Here is a 14756-nt window from a genome sequence, read left to right as displayed (position 1 = left end):
TTTGGACACTAGACCCCCCACGGAACTTATCTAGATGTGTGGTGAGCACTTTGAACCCCCAAGTGCTTCACAGAAGTTTATAACACTCGGACGTGAAAATAAAAAAATAATTTTTTTCCACAAAAATGATATTTTTGCCCCCAATTTTTTATTTTCCTAAGGGTAACAGGAGAAATTGGACCCCAAAAATTGTTTTGCAATTTGTCCTGAGTAGGCTGATACCCTACATGTGGGGGTAAAACACTGTTTGGGCGCATGGCAGAGCTTGGAAGGGAAGGAGCACCATTTGACTTTTTCAACTCAGAATTGGCTGGAATTGAGATCAGACGCCATGTTGCATTTGGAGAGCCCCTGATGTGCCCAAACAGTGGAAACCCCCAATTATAACTCCAACCCTAACCCCAACACACCCCTAACCCTAATCTGAGCCCTAACCCTAGCCCTAGCCCTAACCCTAACCCTAGCCCTAACCCTAACCCTAGCCCTAACCCTAAGGCTGTGTGCACACGCTGCGGATTTTGCTGCGGTTCCGCAGCGGTTTTGGCTGCTGCGGACCCCAGTACCATGATTCCCTATGGGAATCAAAAACCGCAGTGCAGACGGTGCGGAATTTTCCGCGCGGATTATCTGCGGTTTTCAATCTGCAGAAAGAATTGACATGTCAATTCTTTCTGCGGATTCTCCTGCGGTTTGCCATCTCCTCTATTGAGGAGATGAAAAACCGCAGGACAAAACCGCAGAGCAATCTGCAGGTAAAACCGCAGGTCTTTTGACCTGCGGTTTCACCTGCGGATTTTACAAAATCCGCGCGGATGAATCCGCACCTAATCCGCAGCGTGTGCACACAGCCTTACCCTAACGGGAAAATGGAGATAAATACTTTTTTTTAGTTTTATTATTTTTCCCTAACTAAGGGGGTGATAACGGGGGGTTTGATTTACTATTTATGGCGGTTTTTATTTTTGGCGGCTGTCACACGCTAAAAGACGCTTTTTATTGTAAAAATAGTTTTTGCATCACCACATTTTGAGAGCTATAATTTTTCCGTATTTTGACCCACTGAGTCATGTGAGGTCTTATTTTTTGCGGGACGAGTTGACGTTTTTATTGGTACCATTTTCGGGCACGTGACATTTTTTGATCGCTTTTTATTCCTATTTTTGGGACGCAGAATGAACAAAAACCAGCGTTTCATGAATTTCTTTTGGGGGGGTGCGTTTACACCGTTCCGCGTGCGGTAAAATTGATAAGGCGGTTTTATTCTTCGGGTCAGTACGGTTACAGCGATACCTCATTTAGGTCGTTTTTTTATGTTTTTGTCGGTTTTATGCAATGAAAACTATTTTATATAAAAAATAATTATTTTTGCATCGCTTTATTCTGTGAGCTATAACTTTTTTATTTTTTCGCTGATGATGCTGTGTGGTAGCTCGTTTTTTGCGGGACAAGATGACGTTTTCAGCGGTACCATGGATATTTATATGCGTCTTTTTGATCGCGCGTTATTACACTTTTTTTTTTTTTTACTAATTTATTTGGCGATTTTTTTAAATTTATTTTTACATTTTTTTTTTATTTTTTTTTTACTTTATTACATAGTCCCAGGTGGGACATCACTGTCCTGTGACAGATCGCTGATCTGTCACATCACAGATCACTGTGACAGATCAGCAATCTGTCACAGGCATAGAAGCAGACTTCCTCTTGCCTGCGCTTTGCAGGCACTGAGGAAGCCAGCTTCCTCAGGTCCCCGAAGGCCCCCGTCGCCATCTTGGATTCGGGGGCCTGGAGGATAGGAGCCCCCCGCAGCAGTGCTGCACATTGTGCTGCCGTGGGGGGCTCAGGGAAGCATGGAGGGAGCCCCCTCCCTGCCGATGCTTCCCTTTAACTCCCGGTACACCGCGATCATGTTTGATCGCGGTGTGCAAGGGGTTAACGTGTCGGGGGCGGTCCGTGACCGCCCCTGACACATAGTGCCGGGTGTCAGCTGTGATAATCAGCTGACACCCGGCCGCGATCAGCGGCGCTCACCACGTGGGCGCCGCTGATCGCGGTAGACGTACTATCCCGTCCACGGTCATACGGGCCCGGGTACCGTGGACGGGATAGTACGTCGGATGTCAGGAAGGGGTTAATCTGGGCCCGAACATCGAGGTCCTCCCAGCGGCCCACAAGGAGCGAACAGATTTCCTCCCAGAGTCGTCGGGTAACGATAAGGTCAGCGTGGCGGCGGTCAGCCATATTCCAGAGCGGCTCCCTTTCTCTGACGAGATCGATGAGGTGGTCCACATCGAGTCCTCCATCCTCACCGTCAGAGTCGGGAGCACGCTGTGAAGGCTGTTAAAGAAAAAGACAAAAATAACATAATTAGCCTCCACAAAAGAAATGAAATAAAAAGTGCAAAAAAACAAAGCAAAAATATTTATACTTACACGCTGGTGACCGCCGCGTTGCTGTCGCCGACGACCCTGGGAGGCACTGCGAGGACCTCTTGGCCGAGCACCAGATTGGGAAGACTAGAGAAGAAAACAAAAAATGTTATGTCTTTGGATGTAGGCATTTGTTTGATGTGTGTGGTCTGCAGAACATTGTTTTCTATGTGTTGTGTGTAGTGTGATGTTGTGTTTCTGCGTTTGATGCAAAAAACTTACCAATTGTGAGCCCACTCCAAGTGTCTGTCCACCCCTTCCTTCTTCTTCTGGGAGCTCCTCTTCATCTTGTGAATCCTGTTTTGAAATAAAAGGCAATGAATAGACATATATTACAGAGATGATGGATTTTGGAAATAAAAACTTACCGTCAAACGCTGACGATGCGAGGGAGGGCTCCCAGAAGATGATGTGCTGTCTTCCTGGTGGCCACACTCCATGCCTGTGGGTGGTGTTCCAGCTGCTGCCATTGCTGCTGCTGCTGCTGCTGCATCTCTTGGGCGGCTGTTGAATAAAGAGAAACAAAGGGCCAATGAATATCTTGATATTCAATAGCCCTAGTTTGGAGGAATGGGGGATTTGATAATTACCGTCTCTCATCTGCTGCTGGCCTCCCCTCCTCAGCATGTTCCATTTGCTGCTCCATTTGGGGTGGTGGTGGTGCTGATGGTGCTGCAGTGGTCTCCTGCCTTCTCCTGCTGCGCTTGGTTGCTTTCTTGGGTGGCATGTTGGGTTTGGCTGTGGGTCCCACTGTCTTGCTTTTATATATGTCTTGTGGGCAGAGCTACTGAGCATGCTCAGACCAAAAAAACCGGATCCGGCCACCGGATCCGGCTTTCGCCGGATCAGGCACACTGCGGCGCTCATAGGCTTTCATTGTGTGAAAAAGCCGGACGCGCCGGATCCGGCGTGTCCGGCTTTTTCGCCGGAGACAAAAAACGTTACAGTAGCCGTTTTTTCCAGACGCCGGATCGCGACACATTGCTGGATCCGGCGAAAACCGGATGAAACGCATGGCCATCCGGCGCGATCCGGCGCAAATGCAAGTCAATGGGGGGGAAACCGGATCCGGCATTGCATTTCGCCGGATCCGGTTTCTGTCAGAAGCGCCGGATCGCGCCTGACGGCGAAAACCTGATGTGTGAATGAGGCCTTAGAGTTCCTCTAGGCCCTCTGAGCGCACGGCGTCGCTGCTGCGAACGCCGCTATAGACGCTGGCTATGGAGTGTGAAGCACGTGCACTGAGGCATGCCGAGTCACTGATGGGGCTAATGCATGACTCCAACTCTGCCCTACCTACACCTAAGCCTGGGCGCTAGCAGGCTAGGCTGCACAACACATGTCTACCAAGGGTAGGGGTTTCATAATGAGTCAGTCACCAGAGACATTCATACGTGCATACATCACTCACTCCTCAGTCTGAAAATACTATGTATCCTAGCACATGGCCGAGCGGCCATGCGAACCTTTTCTAGCAGTGAGCGTCCGGGACCTTCCTGGCTTCTCGGATAGGCCAATCCGAACAGGAGCAGGACCTGAGCACGTGACCTTCGATCTCCAATGGGAGATCACTCAACGGGCATGCTCAGTGGCCCGACATGAGGACTTAGTCCCTGGAGAATCTCACTGCTGAGGAGCCTGCATTGCAATAGCTGTGCCAGAGGTGGCAGCAGCTTTAACCCACGGAGGTGGAGGTGTTAAATGCCGTCTTCCATTCGTCCCCATCACGGATGCAAATCAGGTTATAGGCTCCCCACAGATCAAGCTTAGTAAACACTCTCGCTCCCCGTAGCCTATCAAACAGTTCTGATATCAGGGGCAGAGGATGTTTGTTCTTAACGGTTAAGGCGTTAAGACCCCTTTAATCGATGCACGGATGTAATTCTCCATTCTTCTTTAGGACAAAGAAGAATCCCGCTCCCGCCGGGGACACCGACTTCCTAATGAATCCTCTTGCCAGATTCTCCCTGATATACTGAGACATGGCTTCTGTATCTGGGAGAGATAGGGGGTAGACTCGACCCCGAGGAGGCTCAGCACTGGGCAAGATGTCAATAGGACAGTCGTAAGGGCGGTGCGGCGGAAGGGTCTCTGCCGCCTTCTTGGAGAAAACGTCTGCATACTGCTGATATAGCTTGGGAAGTGAGGAGAGATCTGTGGGAACCTCAGAGGTAGCGACCTGTACACAGTCCTTCAGACACCTACCCTCGCAGGACTTGCTCCAACCGAGGATTTTTCCCGAGGACCACTCTATGTGAGGAGAGTGAAATCGTAGCCAGAGAACCCCTAGGAGGACCTGGGCGATACCTTTGGGCATAACAAGAAGAGACAGCATCTCCTGATGAGGAGACAGCGAGAGTCTCAGTGGAGCCGTCTGGTGGGTGATTTGGGACAGGAGTGTCGCACTATTCACCACTCTGATAGTGACTGGTTGAGGTAGCAGGACCAGGGGGATTGTGTGTTGTTGGGCGAAGGCAGATGACATGAAATTGCCCTCCGCCCCAGAGTCCATGCAAACCTCCACAATCAGAGTGGAAGAATTGAACTCTAACGCCCCTTTAAACAGGAGCTTGGAGGAGAAAGTCGCTGTGTCTAGTAGGCCCCCTCCGATAACCACTAGACATGAGCATCTCCCGACCGCTGTGGGCACTGGTTAGCAACTTGCCCGGTCTGCCGATAACGTAAACAGACTGGAGATACCCGTGCAGGCTGGGACTTGGACCCTGTGCGGGACACCTCCTTGGCCTCTGGAGGCTCAGGCGGCTGACTGGGAGATTCCAGCAGTCTAGCAAAGTTTGGAGCCAACCTATATTGTTGGCAGGAAGCGAATGTTAATTCGGGCGGAGACCGTAATGAGCTCCTCCAAAGTGATGGGCACTTCCCTGATAGCCAGGGCGTCTTTGACATGATCAGCCAGGCCTCTCCAGAATATAGGTATGAGAACCTTATCTGGCCACTCCAGCTCAGAGGCCAGAGTTCTGAAGAGGATGTCATACTGGCTGACCAGAGACGGACCTTGGGTAAGGGCCAGCAACTGAAGTGTGGTGTCGTGCATGACCCGAGGTCCCAGGAATACCTGCTTCAGAGTGAGCAGAAAATGGGTGGCACTCTGTACCAGGGGATCCCCACGCTCCCACAGCAGGGTGGCCCACTCCAAGGCCCTGCCCAACAGGAGGGATATGATAAATCCCACCTTGGCCCGCTTAGAGGGAAATCGTGTAGCCAGCAACTCCAGGTGAATGGAGCACTGACTCAAGAAACCCCTGCATGATGCACTATCACCCGAGAATTTCTTGGGCAGCGGGAGGCGAGACAAGGTCGGGGCAGGGCTGACTGTGGAGATACAGGCGACAGCCTCTGTAGCTGCTTGAACAGCGACCGAGGTAACATCCGAAGCTGAGGTGGAACACTCTAGCACTGCCAACCTACCCTCCAGCTGCTGGATGTACCTGTGCAGTCGTTGTTTGTCCGCCATTACTAGCCAGACCCTGGCGCTAGGATAATGTTAGGGCTGGCGGAACGCACCAAATTATAAATAGTAGGTGCGTTCGCAGCCCGGGGTCCACCATGCAGAGGTGGTACACTGCTGCTAGGTAATGGCGGAAGAATAGAGCGGCGTGAAAACAGTCACACGTGGGTTACGTCACCCAGTGTGAACAGGAGCGAATTCTGTTGACTCACAGAGCCGCTGAACGCAAATACCGGAGCCTGTTTTGCTCACAGAACCCGGCCAAAAAGCGCACAGAAAACGGCCACAGAACTCTACCCCAAGGACACGGGGTTAGAGTTCCTCTAGGCCCTCTGATCGCGCGACGTCACTGCCGCAAACGCCGCTAGAGACGCTGGCTACGGAGTGTGGAGCACGTACACTGAGGCGTGCCGACTCACTGATGGGGGCTAATGCCTGACTCCGACTCTGCCCTACCTACACCTAAGCCTGGGCGCTAGCAGGCTAGGCTGCACAACACATGTCTACCAAGGGTAGCGGTTTCATAATGAGTCAGTCACCAGAGACATTCATACGTGCATACATCACTCACTCCTCATAGTCTGAAAATACAGTGTATCCTAGCGCATGGCCGAGCGGCCATGCGAACCTTTTATTTATAGCCGTGAGCGTCCGGGACCTTCCTGGCTTCTCGGATGGGCCAATCCGAGAACAGGAGCAGGACCTGAGCACCTGACCTTCGATCTCCAATGGGAGATCACTCCACGGGCATGCTCAGTGGCCCGACATGAGGACTTAGTCCCTGGAGAATCTTGCTGCTGAGCAGCCTGCATTGCCATAGCTGTGCCAGAGGTGGCAGCAGCAAGCAAACCCACAGAGGTGGTCAGGGCAGAGCGTCGGGACCGACTTGTTTGCTGAGCATCCTCCTCTGCAGCTGGGGAGGAATGGGAGACCGCCGGGAGCAGGGCTTGGGATTCCCGCTGTGCAGCAACAGGAACCCGATGCCTAACAGCTGCTAAGCGCTGCCTTCACTCCATATCTCTACCATAAGCCTCTCCCTGCAGCTGTCAACGATTATTCATGCACCCCTGAAGAATTTAACGCTGCTTCTCCTTGATTTGCTTCTACTGATGAGTCCACTGCAGCCTCCCCTGGGCTCCTGCATCCTCTGAAGAGTTCACCGCTGTGTCTCCTGTGTTCCTGCCTGCACCCGCTGTCACTGGCTTTGGCTTTGAAGTGGATGCCTCGCGCCTGCTTCCTTCCCCACCGCTGCAGATAACACTGATCCTCCTGACCTCTGGCTCCCTGTGTCCTGCCCAGCAGCTGGCTTACTGCCGCTCAGGACCAGTGACTACAACGATGATGTTACCGTTTTATCCGGGGGTCTTCCTGAGTCAAGCCTTCCCACTGTCTCCCGACGCTGCTGCCAGCATGTGGCCTTCAGACTCCTCTTCACGCCCGCAGCCCGGGGATTTCCCAGAGCCTCCTGAGCCGTCAGCTTCCATCTCGCTTGTTCAGATGCTGCAGCTGTAGATGGCTGGTTAAGTTGTTTTGCTCTGGGGGAGAGGAGGCCTACCTCGGATCTTCTCAGTGAGCTTCTTTGGCCATCAATATAGTTTTTCTTCATCGGATCCTGAATTTCTTCCTTCTTTCTTACTCCAGGCATGTTCCAACCAGATTTTAAGTCCAAAATTCCGCTTTTAGTACGCTTTTGCAGGCTTAAATAGGGGAATACCAGGAGCTCCTGATAAACAGGTCTACTCCCTTCCCCTGCAAACCATGCCCTGTAAAACGCTTTTAAAGCCGGAACAACAGGAACTGGTTTTGGCTTACATTGCCGAAACAGCCTCCAGCTCTATCGCCTCCTCTTCTGAAGTTGCAAAAAACGCAAGCACTGAGTCATCAGTGCAGGCTTCTGGTCAAGAACAACCCCTTTCCTTGTGTCCTTCACCCCCACCAAAAGTGAAGGATGCGGCAGCCCACACTTCAGATTACTCCAAGGAGCTCTTTTCACATACCATGCCTGGGTTATTAAGTGAAATCTGAATTCCTCAGTCCAACATGAATCAGAGATGGAGTGCACTGATGCACAGCCACTGCTAGATGATTCTGCTGGTACATTCACCCACAGTTCTACATTCCCCTCGCACTCTACAGAGCTAGAATCTGACTCTGACGAAACTCAGGTGCCCCTTCCCGCATACTATATAGCACCTTACACAGTGACACAGAGGAAGATCCAGATGAAAGTGCCGGTTCCCTGAGCAGGTGGGGGGGCATACTCATGGGCGACGGCACTGGCACAGGGCCCCTCATAGCACACAAAAGTTTCTCTGCTGGTGGGAGGGCCCACTTGCTGTCAGACACACCGGTGTACTATGAGGGGCCCTGTGCCAGTGCCGTCGCTCTCGAGTGGGCCCCCCTACTTGCTCAGGGCCACAGCACTTGCAATACTTAACTCTTCCTACTCCACCGCCGTGACGTCTTCTGCATTTCCTGACAGTGACATTCAGGTCAGAGAGCGTGATTACATCACGTCTGTATGCCCTCTGCCTAAACAGTCCAAGTGCAGAGAGCTGGAAGATGTTGATGCTGAGGAGTCCAGAGAAGAGCAGTGCCCAGCGAGGAGAGGTATTTAATTTTTTGTAAAGGTTGGGATCAATTTTTGGGGAGCACTATACACTGGAGAATGAGAATGCACTGAAGCATCATCCATGGGGTCCATCATATACTGGAGCATTCTAAATGGGGTAGATTATATATGGAGCATTATTTGGGCCCATCATACACTGGAGCATCATCCATTTGGCCCATCATATACTGGAGCATTCCAAATAGCGAACATCAGACACTGGAGCAGCATTTACGGGGCCCAATATACACTGGAGCATTAGAAATGGGGCCCATTATATACTGAGCATTATTTGGGCTCATAAGACACTGGAGCTTCATCCATGGGAACCAACATATACTGTAGCATTATGTGGAGCTCATCATATACTGTATGGAACATAATATGGGACCAATTATTCTGTATGGAAAAATATATGGAGCTCATTATTCTGTATGGCGCACTATGTGGTGGCCATAATACTGTATGAAGTAATATACTGTCCGTTTTTGGAGCTATTGGAGAATTTAAAATGGATATCAGTCATGTGATGTAAGTAGTGATGTTTTTTTCTTGTACTATGCCTATATTTCTCTGCCTTATCAGAGCATCATGAATTGTGCTATGTTTTAAAGGGGCCCACTGACACTCTTTGGCCCGGGGCACATGAAAACCTGGAGCCAGCCCTACCCCCCCCCCCCCACAACTTTAGCCAAATAACCACCAGTTTTCAATGTGTAACTATTATTATAAAGTAAATTAAGGTTGCCAAGCTTAAGTAATAATTGATGTTGTTGGCATTGAAATGGGCACTGTAGGTGTGTTTACTGTCCTCCCACTCCATGAAGACTTTGCCTCCCCATTGACTTGCATTGGGTTTCGTGTTTCAGTCGGACCCTGACTTTTCCCTATAGTCGGTCGATTTCGTTCGAGTCGACTTTTGAGAAAGTCTGGTTTTATGAAACCCAACTCGACGCTAAAAAAGGCAATGTTGCTCATCTCTATTGTGAACCCTCATCATATATTTTTCTGTAGCATATTCTGCTTGCATATATTCTGGCACATAGATTCTAGCCTCTATACCATACTTTCATGTTTTATGCAGATGGCTTAGTATTACGGCACTACAACTTTTTTTTTCGTGTGTCCAATGAGAATTCAATATAATGATAAACATCTATTGTTTACTCCATAAGCCTATGACCTTGTTATACTAGTGGTTTTCTATTTATTTTCCTTATCATTACATTTCAATAGGATTGATAACTTGAAGTGACCCTACAGAGTGCTTTGTGATTATATGGCAATTTTAACTATAAATAAGTTATATTATAGGAGTTTTTTTTCCCTTTGGTCATAATCTCTATTATACTCTGATTGTTTACATTACAGAGGGCAACCACCTCCATGATGCATACCTCCGATCAACTATGTGTCCTGCCTCTACTATATAATACATACATATATATATATATATATATATATATATACACATATATATATATATATATATATATATATATATACACACACACACATATATATATATATATATATATATACACATATACACATATATATACACATATATACACACATATATATATATGAGAAATACAAAAGGTTAGATATGAAATGGACAGATTAAAGACAGAGTTGCATAGCTACAAGATAAAGAGCCTGCAAACATAAAAATCCCTTTAACAGGAGCCCCTTTTCTTTTTTAAAAAAAAAACATTTTTCATTTTTTCATTTCCAATTATCCCAAAAGTTAAATTCAAAATTAAATTTTAATTTTTTTTTTTACACAATTTGTTGAAAAACTCAAAATCTATTGGTTAAGGCCGGTTTCACATTAGCGCATTTTATGCGCGCGCACGGCCGGGGGTAGCTCCGCCCCCGATCCGGCTCTCTGCCCGGCGTGCCCGCCCCTTCCTTGTAGCGCCGCCTCCTAGCGGACAGCGGCGCCTGCGATCGGCGCACCCTATCTTTAGCATAGGGTGCGCCGATCGTGCGCAGGCCGTGCGCTAGTTGCGCTTTGACCTGCGCTGCACACTTATGACGGTGCGCCGTGCGCGCCAAAATCCGAAAAGTTCGATTTTGGCGCGCACGGCGCACCGTCAAAAGTGCGCAGCGCAGGTCAAAGCGCAACTAGCGCACGACCTGCGCACGATCGGCGCACCCTATGCTAAAGATAGGGTGCGCCGATCGCAGGCGCCGCTGTCCGCTAGGAGGCGGCGCTACAAGGAAGGGGCGGGCACGCCGGGCAGAGAGCCGGCTCGGGGGCGGAGCTACCCCCGGCCGTGCGCGCGCATAAAATGCGCTAATGTGAAACCAGCCTAATACATATAAAGATGTAAAACTCACAAAGAGAGTAAAAACGCCTGTCTTCTCAAATATATACATTGTGCAAGGTATCAAACCACTATGTACATGGCTGACAGATAACTGTACACTGCCATTTACAGTTAACGCTTAAAAGAAAGTTGGGAACTGTTGAAAGAATTGTGATAGGGGCCTCTGTTGAGGGGAAATGTCCCGTAAATCTGCCAAGGGGCCCAAGGTGAAACTACTCAATGCAGTGATGTTCCTATGGGAGAGTTCATTGACCAAGCCCAGAGACATCTGCCTGCTCCCTGAGCTGGAGTCCAAGGAGGAGGTCATACTGCTAAAAAAGTTGTTCAAACAGGGGGTAGAGGTGATTTCTGAGGAAGGTGTGCTCTTCAGGTCTTCAGAGAATGCTTCCACCATTGTGGATGATGGGGTCATCATAGATGAGCTATCAACACCTTTACTCCCTCGAAGTTGGTGACCTTCACCCTTAGCCACAACAGTGTCCGTCTTGTTGGACTGTGATGTGTGCTTTTTAGGCCGCTGAAATTTCCCATTGTCAAACTGCTTCTCACAGTTAGGATCCAGAGTCCAGTAATTGCCTTTGCCTAAATATTGTAAAAAAAAAAAAAAGATTGGTATAACAAAATAAAAAATAAATATAAATAAAAATATAGCAGCACTAAAGTACAAATTATTAAAACAAAAACCTTATGAAAATGAAATGTTTTTACAGATATAGTAAATGAAAAAACAATTGCAAAAATGTATAGGAAAATTTTAGTCATTCAAGCAGTTGTTCAAAACTTTCTGAAGTTTTTTTTTAATAAAAAATTTTCCTGTTTGAGTTTGGAAGTAAAACTCATTACATCTATGAAAAAATACATTTATAACAAAAAAATACTTATTTTTAATTGTCTGCCAAACTGTTTATTTGTTTTGTAAAACACAGAACCAAGAGTGAATTGATGGAAAATACTAATACTATTGCGACTAAAAAAAATAGATAATTAGAATAACTGAATTCTTCTTCTTACCTGGGTCTCTCTCATCTCTTGGCACTTTCTTAAAACAGTTGTTTAGAGAGAGGTTGTGTCGAATTGAATTTTGCCATCCTGCTTTTCGCTTGTTATGATAAGTACAATAGTTCTCCACATAGTGATAGATCTGGCTCAGGGTTACTTTCTTTTGAGGAGAATTTTCTATGGCCATAGCAATAAGAGCCGAGTAAGAATATTGAGGCTTCACGAGCTTCAGAAGATCCTCCCGAGAAGCTGTGGAAAACCATCCAGGAGCTGGATTACTAAAACCAGACAAATTTGACAGGATTTGACTCCGAGATCCATAAGAATTTGGCATGTACAAGTTTGGGTTATTTCCAGGAAGACATCCTGGTGTATTATTGACTCCTGGCCCATTAAGCCATAAGTTAGAATTGGTTGAAGGTGCATAGTCCGCAGTTCCACAGTTGGCGGTCCATGGCGCTGAATATAAGTTCTGCTGGTGGTATGTGCTGACGTTTTCACCGTATGCCGCCATCTCTGCAGCCTCCTGGGTACTTTTTGGATTAATCTGATGAAGGTTTGTAGATCTCTGATGACCTGGAAGATGAATTGGGTTCATTCTCTTCTTTGGCACTTCCACACAATGAAGTCCTTCTGACAACAGGTGCCTAATAGATTTGGAGTGCTGCCTTTATACTTCTCTGGAGTAGTGATCCTCCCTGCCAGAGGCCAGTGATTGGTCTGCTTTTACATGTCCTTTTTTTTTTTTTTTCCCCAACAACCAGTTAGATATCTCAGTTGAAAGACAGGGGTGTGGAAAGGGAAGGGCTAATCACGAAAGAGAATAATCTGTGTTTTTTTTATTTTCCATTTATTGTTCTACTGATCTGACTTTAAATACTTTTCAAGACTTTTTCCCCTAACTTGAATTAAATAAAGTGAAAAAATCTTCTCATTGAAAAAGGCAAGTTCTTCACATGAACGATGAGAATCTCAAATGCTTATCAACTTTTTCATCAATTAGAACATGCAAAAAAACCTAATAAAATATTGTTCAGTTAAGCAGCTAAGCTTCAATAAATTCTTTAAAAATAACTAACTATTCTAATAAATTAATAAAATCAATAAATAATAAAATTGAAATGGCACACCTCCTTGATAACTTGTCTCTAAAATACAACTCATTATTTGGATCTTGTTTAAAAGAATGATTTATTTGAAGAAATTGTTAAATTAATTAAATGTATAATACTTGCATCGCATGTGTCATCGTGAACTCTTGTATTGTTTTCCCATGTTTCAGTGTACTTATAATTTTCTTTTTTTCACATTTGCAGCTACCAGAAAATAGTTTGCACAAAAATATAACCAGACATTTTTTAATAAAGATGATAAGTTTTTGTTTTATAATCGTGTCACACAAGACGCCAAATTGATAAATATCTACTCTATAAAATTGTCAATCTTGATTTAAACCAATAAAAGCAACTTTGTATACGTCCAGGCTCCATGGTATCTCGTTTCCGAACTTGTGTAATATAATATAGATTATTTCTTGGATGACTAATCTGTTAGTAAACAATATATCATTAATATACACTATACTACGAGAATTTTAATCTCCATCATTCAGATAACGATTGTCATTTGACTGTATCAAGGCTTGCTCCATCAAATATTATACAGATTTTTTTTCCCCATAGATGCCCTACCCTGATTCAACTAACAGATTTTGCCAGATTTCTTGTGTAAAACCATTGAAAAGTTTGGACATTTTTAGTTGGCAATCTTTTAGATTTTTACCTCTTTACCAGTAAAGCTGCGCAAATTATTTCAAAATGGCAAACCTTCGGGAGCGCTTCCTGAAAATGGGTCCTAATTTATGCCATAAAAGGGAATGAATTCAGTGCGCTCTTAAGACAAAATTTATGCCCGTCTCTGCTATAGTCATGAAAGCTTCGGTCTAAAGAAGTGGTGTAGAAAAACTTCCGTCTTCAGCAGCTAGAGATCAATTTCTCTCAAAATTGTATTATGCAGAAGGCCAAATTCACACCCTTATAGGGATAAAGAGTGACCCTAAATGTCCACCATGATACTATTGGTACTCTGACCACAGCTAAATGCAAAAGGTATTCAATTCTGTTGTGCTTAACACTTGCATCACACAGGTCTGCGATTCTTCCCTTCACTCATATGTAAACTATGACAGGGAGGGGTCTCCAACCACTCAGCAGGGGGATGGTTTGAGTAAATGGTGCCCAGCAGGGAGATGTGTGGACATTACCAGGTATAATGTATAAGCGAGACTATTGGTCGGCATATAAACTGGTGTTACGTATACTTATCCACTTCTGATCATTCACTAGCTTTCTTGTGCCGGTTGATGTTGATGGCATATTTTTCCTTGTTCAGTTTGATCTTGCCTGCCCCGAATCACCACTTTGTCATTTCCTCTTCCAGCTGTACTAGCATGTCTCCATACCTTTTTCACCTCTCTGAACAAAAGGAAAAAAAATAATCCAGCGATGCTGAGGGCAGCTAAAAGATATAATCTTTAATCCAACTTGAATAAAAGCATAGTCTGGCACAATTTGTCGGGTACACTGCAAGCAGAAATTAATCAACGCGTTTTGACCGAGGTCTTCTTCATGATCTCACCTCTCTGTGCCATTATGTATCTCCTACATTGTATCTATGTATTATTTTATCTGTTCAATAAAATGCTCTGGTTTTTAATTCTTGTTCGTGGTTTATACTTTTGGGAGTATTCCATCAGCCACTACTTTTTGCTTTCAGGCATGTACTTGGGGAGCGAGGATTGATTCTCTCTCGGCCTTGGTGTTACAAATTGCTTTTCTTGACATATGTTCTAAAAGAATTAAATATAGTAGGTTAAGAATAATTAAATGTAAAGACATTACCAATAACATTAA

At 46.1% G+C, this 14756-nt stretch overlaps 1 protein-coding gene across 1 annotated transcript in view; it reads right to left on the bottom strand.

The window, feature by feature from the left end:
• LOC141074841 (forkhead box protein I1c-like) overlaps positions 1–12442 on the bottom strand; it is a 40974-nt gene extending 28532 nt beyond the window's left edge. Inside the window, exons 1-2 of the mRNA XM_073562101.1 lie at positions 11857–12442; positions 11391–11427 (exon numbers count right to left, since the gene is read on the bottom strand). Of these exons, the coding sequence (XP_073418202.1) occupies positions 11391–11427; positions 11857–12442 (623 nt within the window). The remainder of the gene's footprint in view (positions 1–11390; positions 11428–11856) is intronic.
• Between the last annotated feature and the right edge of the window lie 2314 nt (positions 12443–14756).

This window comes from Dendrobates tinctorius, unplaced genomic scaffold (genome assembly GCF_039654945.1).
Source record: "Dendrobates tinctorius isolate UK_male_01 unplaced genomic scaffold, ASM3965494v1 ptg000334l, whole genome shotgun sequence".
Taxonomy (NCBI): domain Eukaryota; kingdom Metazoa; phylum Chordata; class Amphibia; order Anura; family Dendrobatidae; genus Dendrobates; species Dendrobates tinctorius.
Note: the sequence above shows the minus strand (reverse complement) of the source record. Positions and strands in the feature narration are given on the sequence as shown.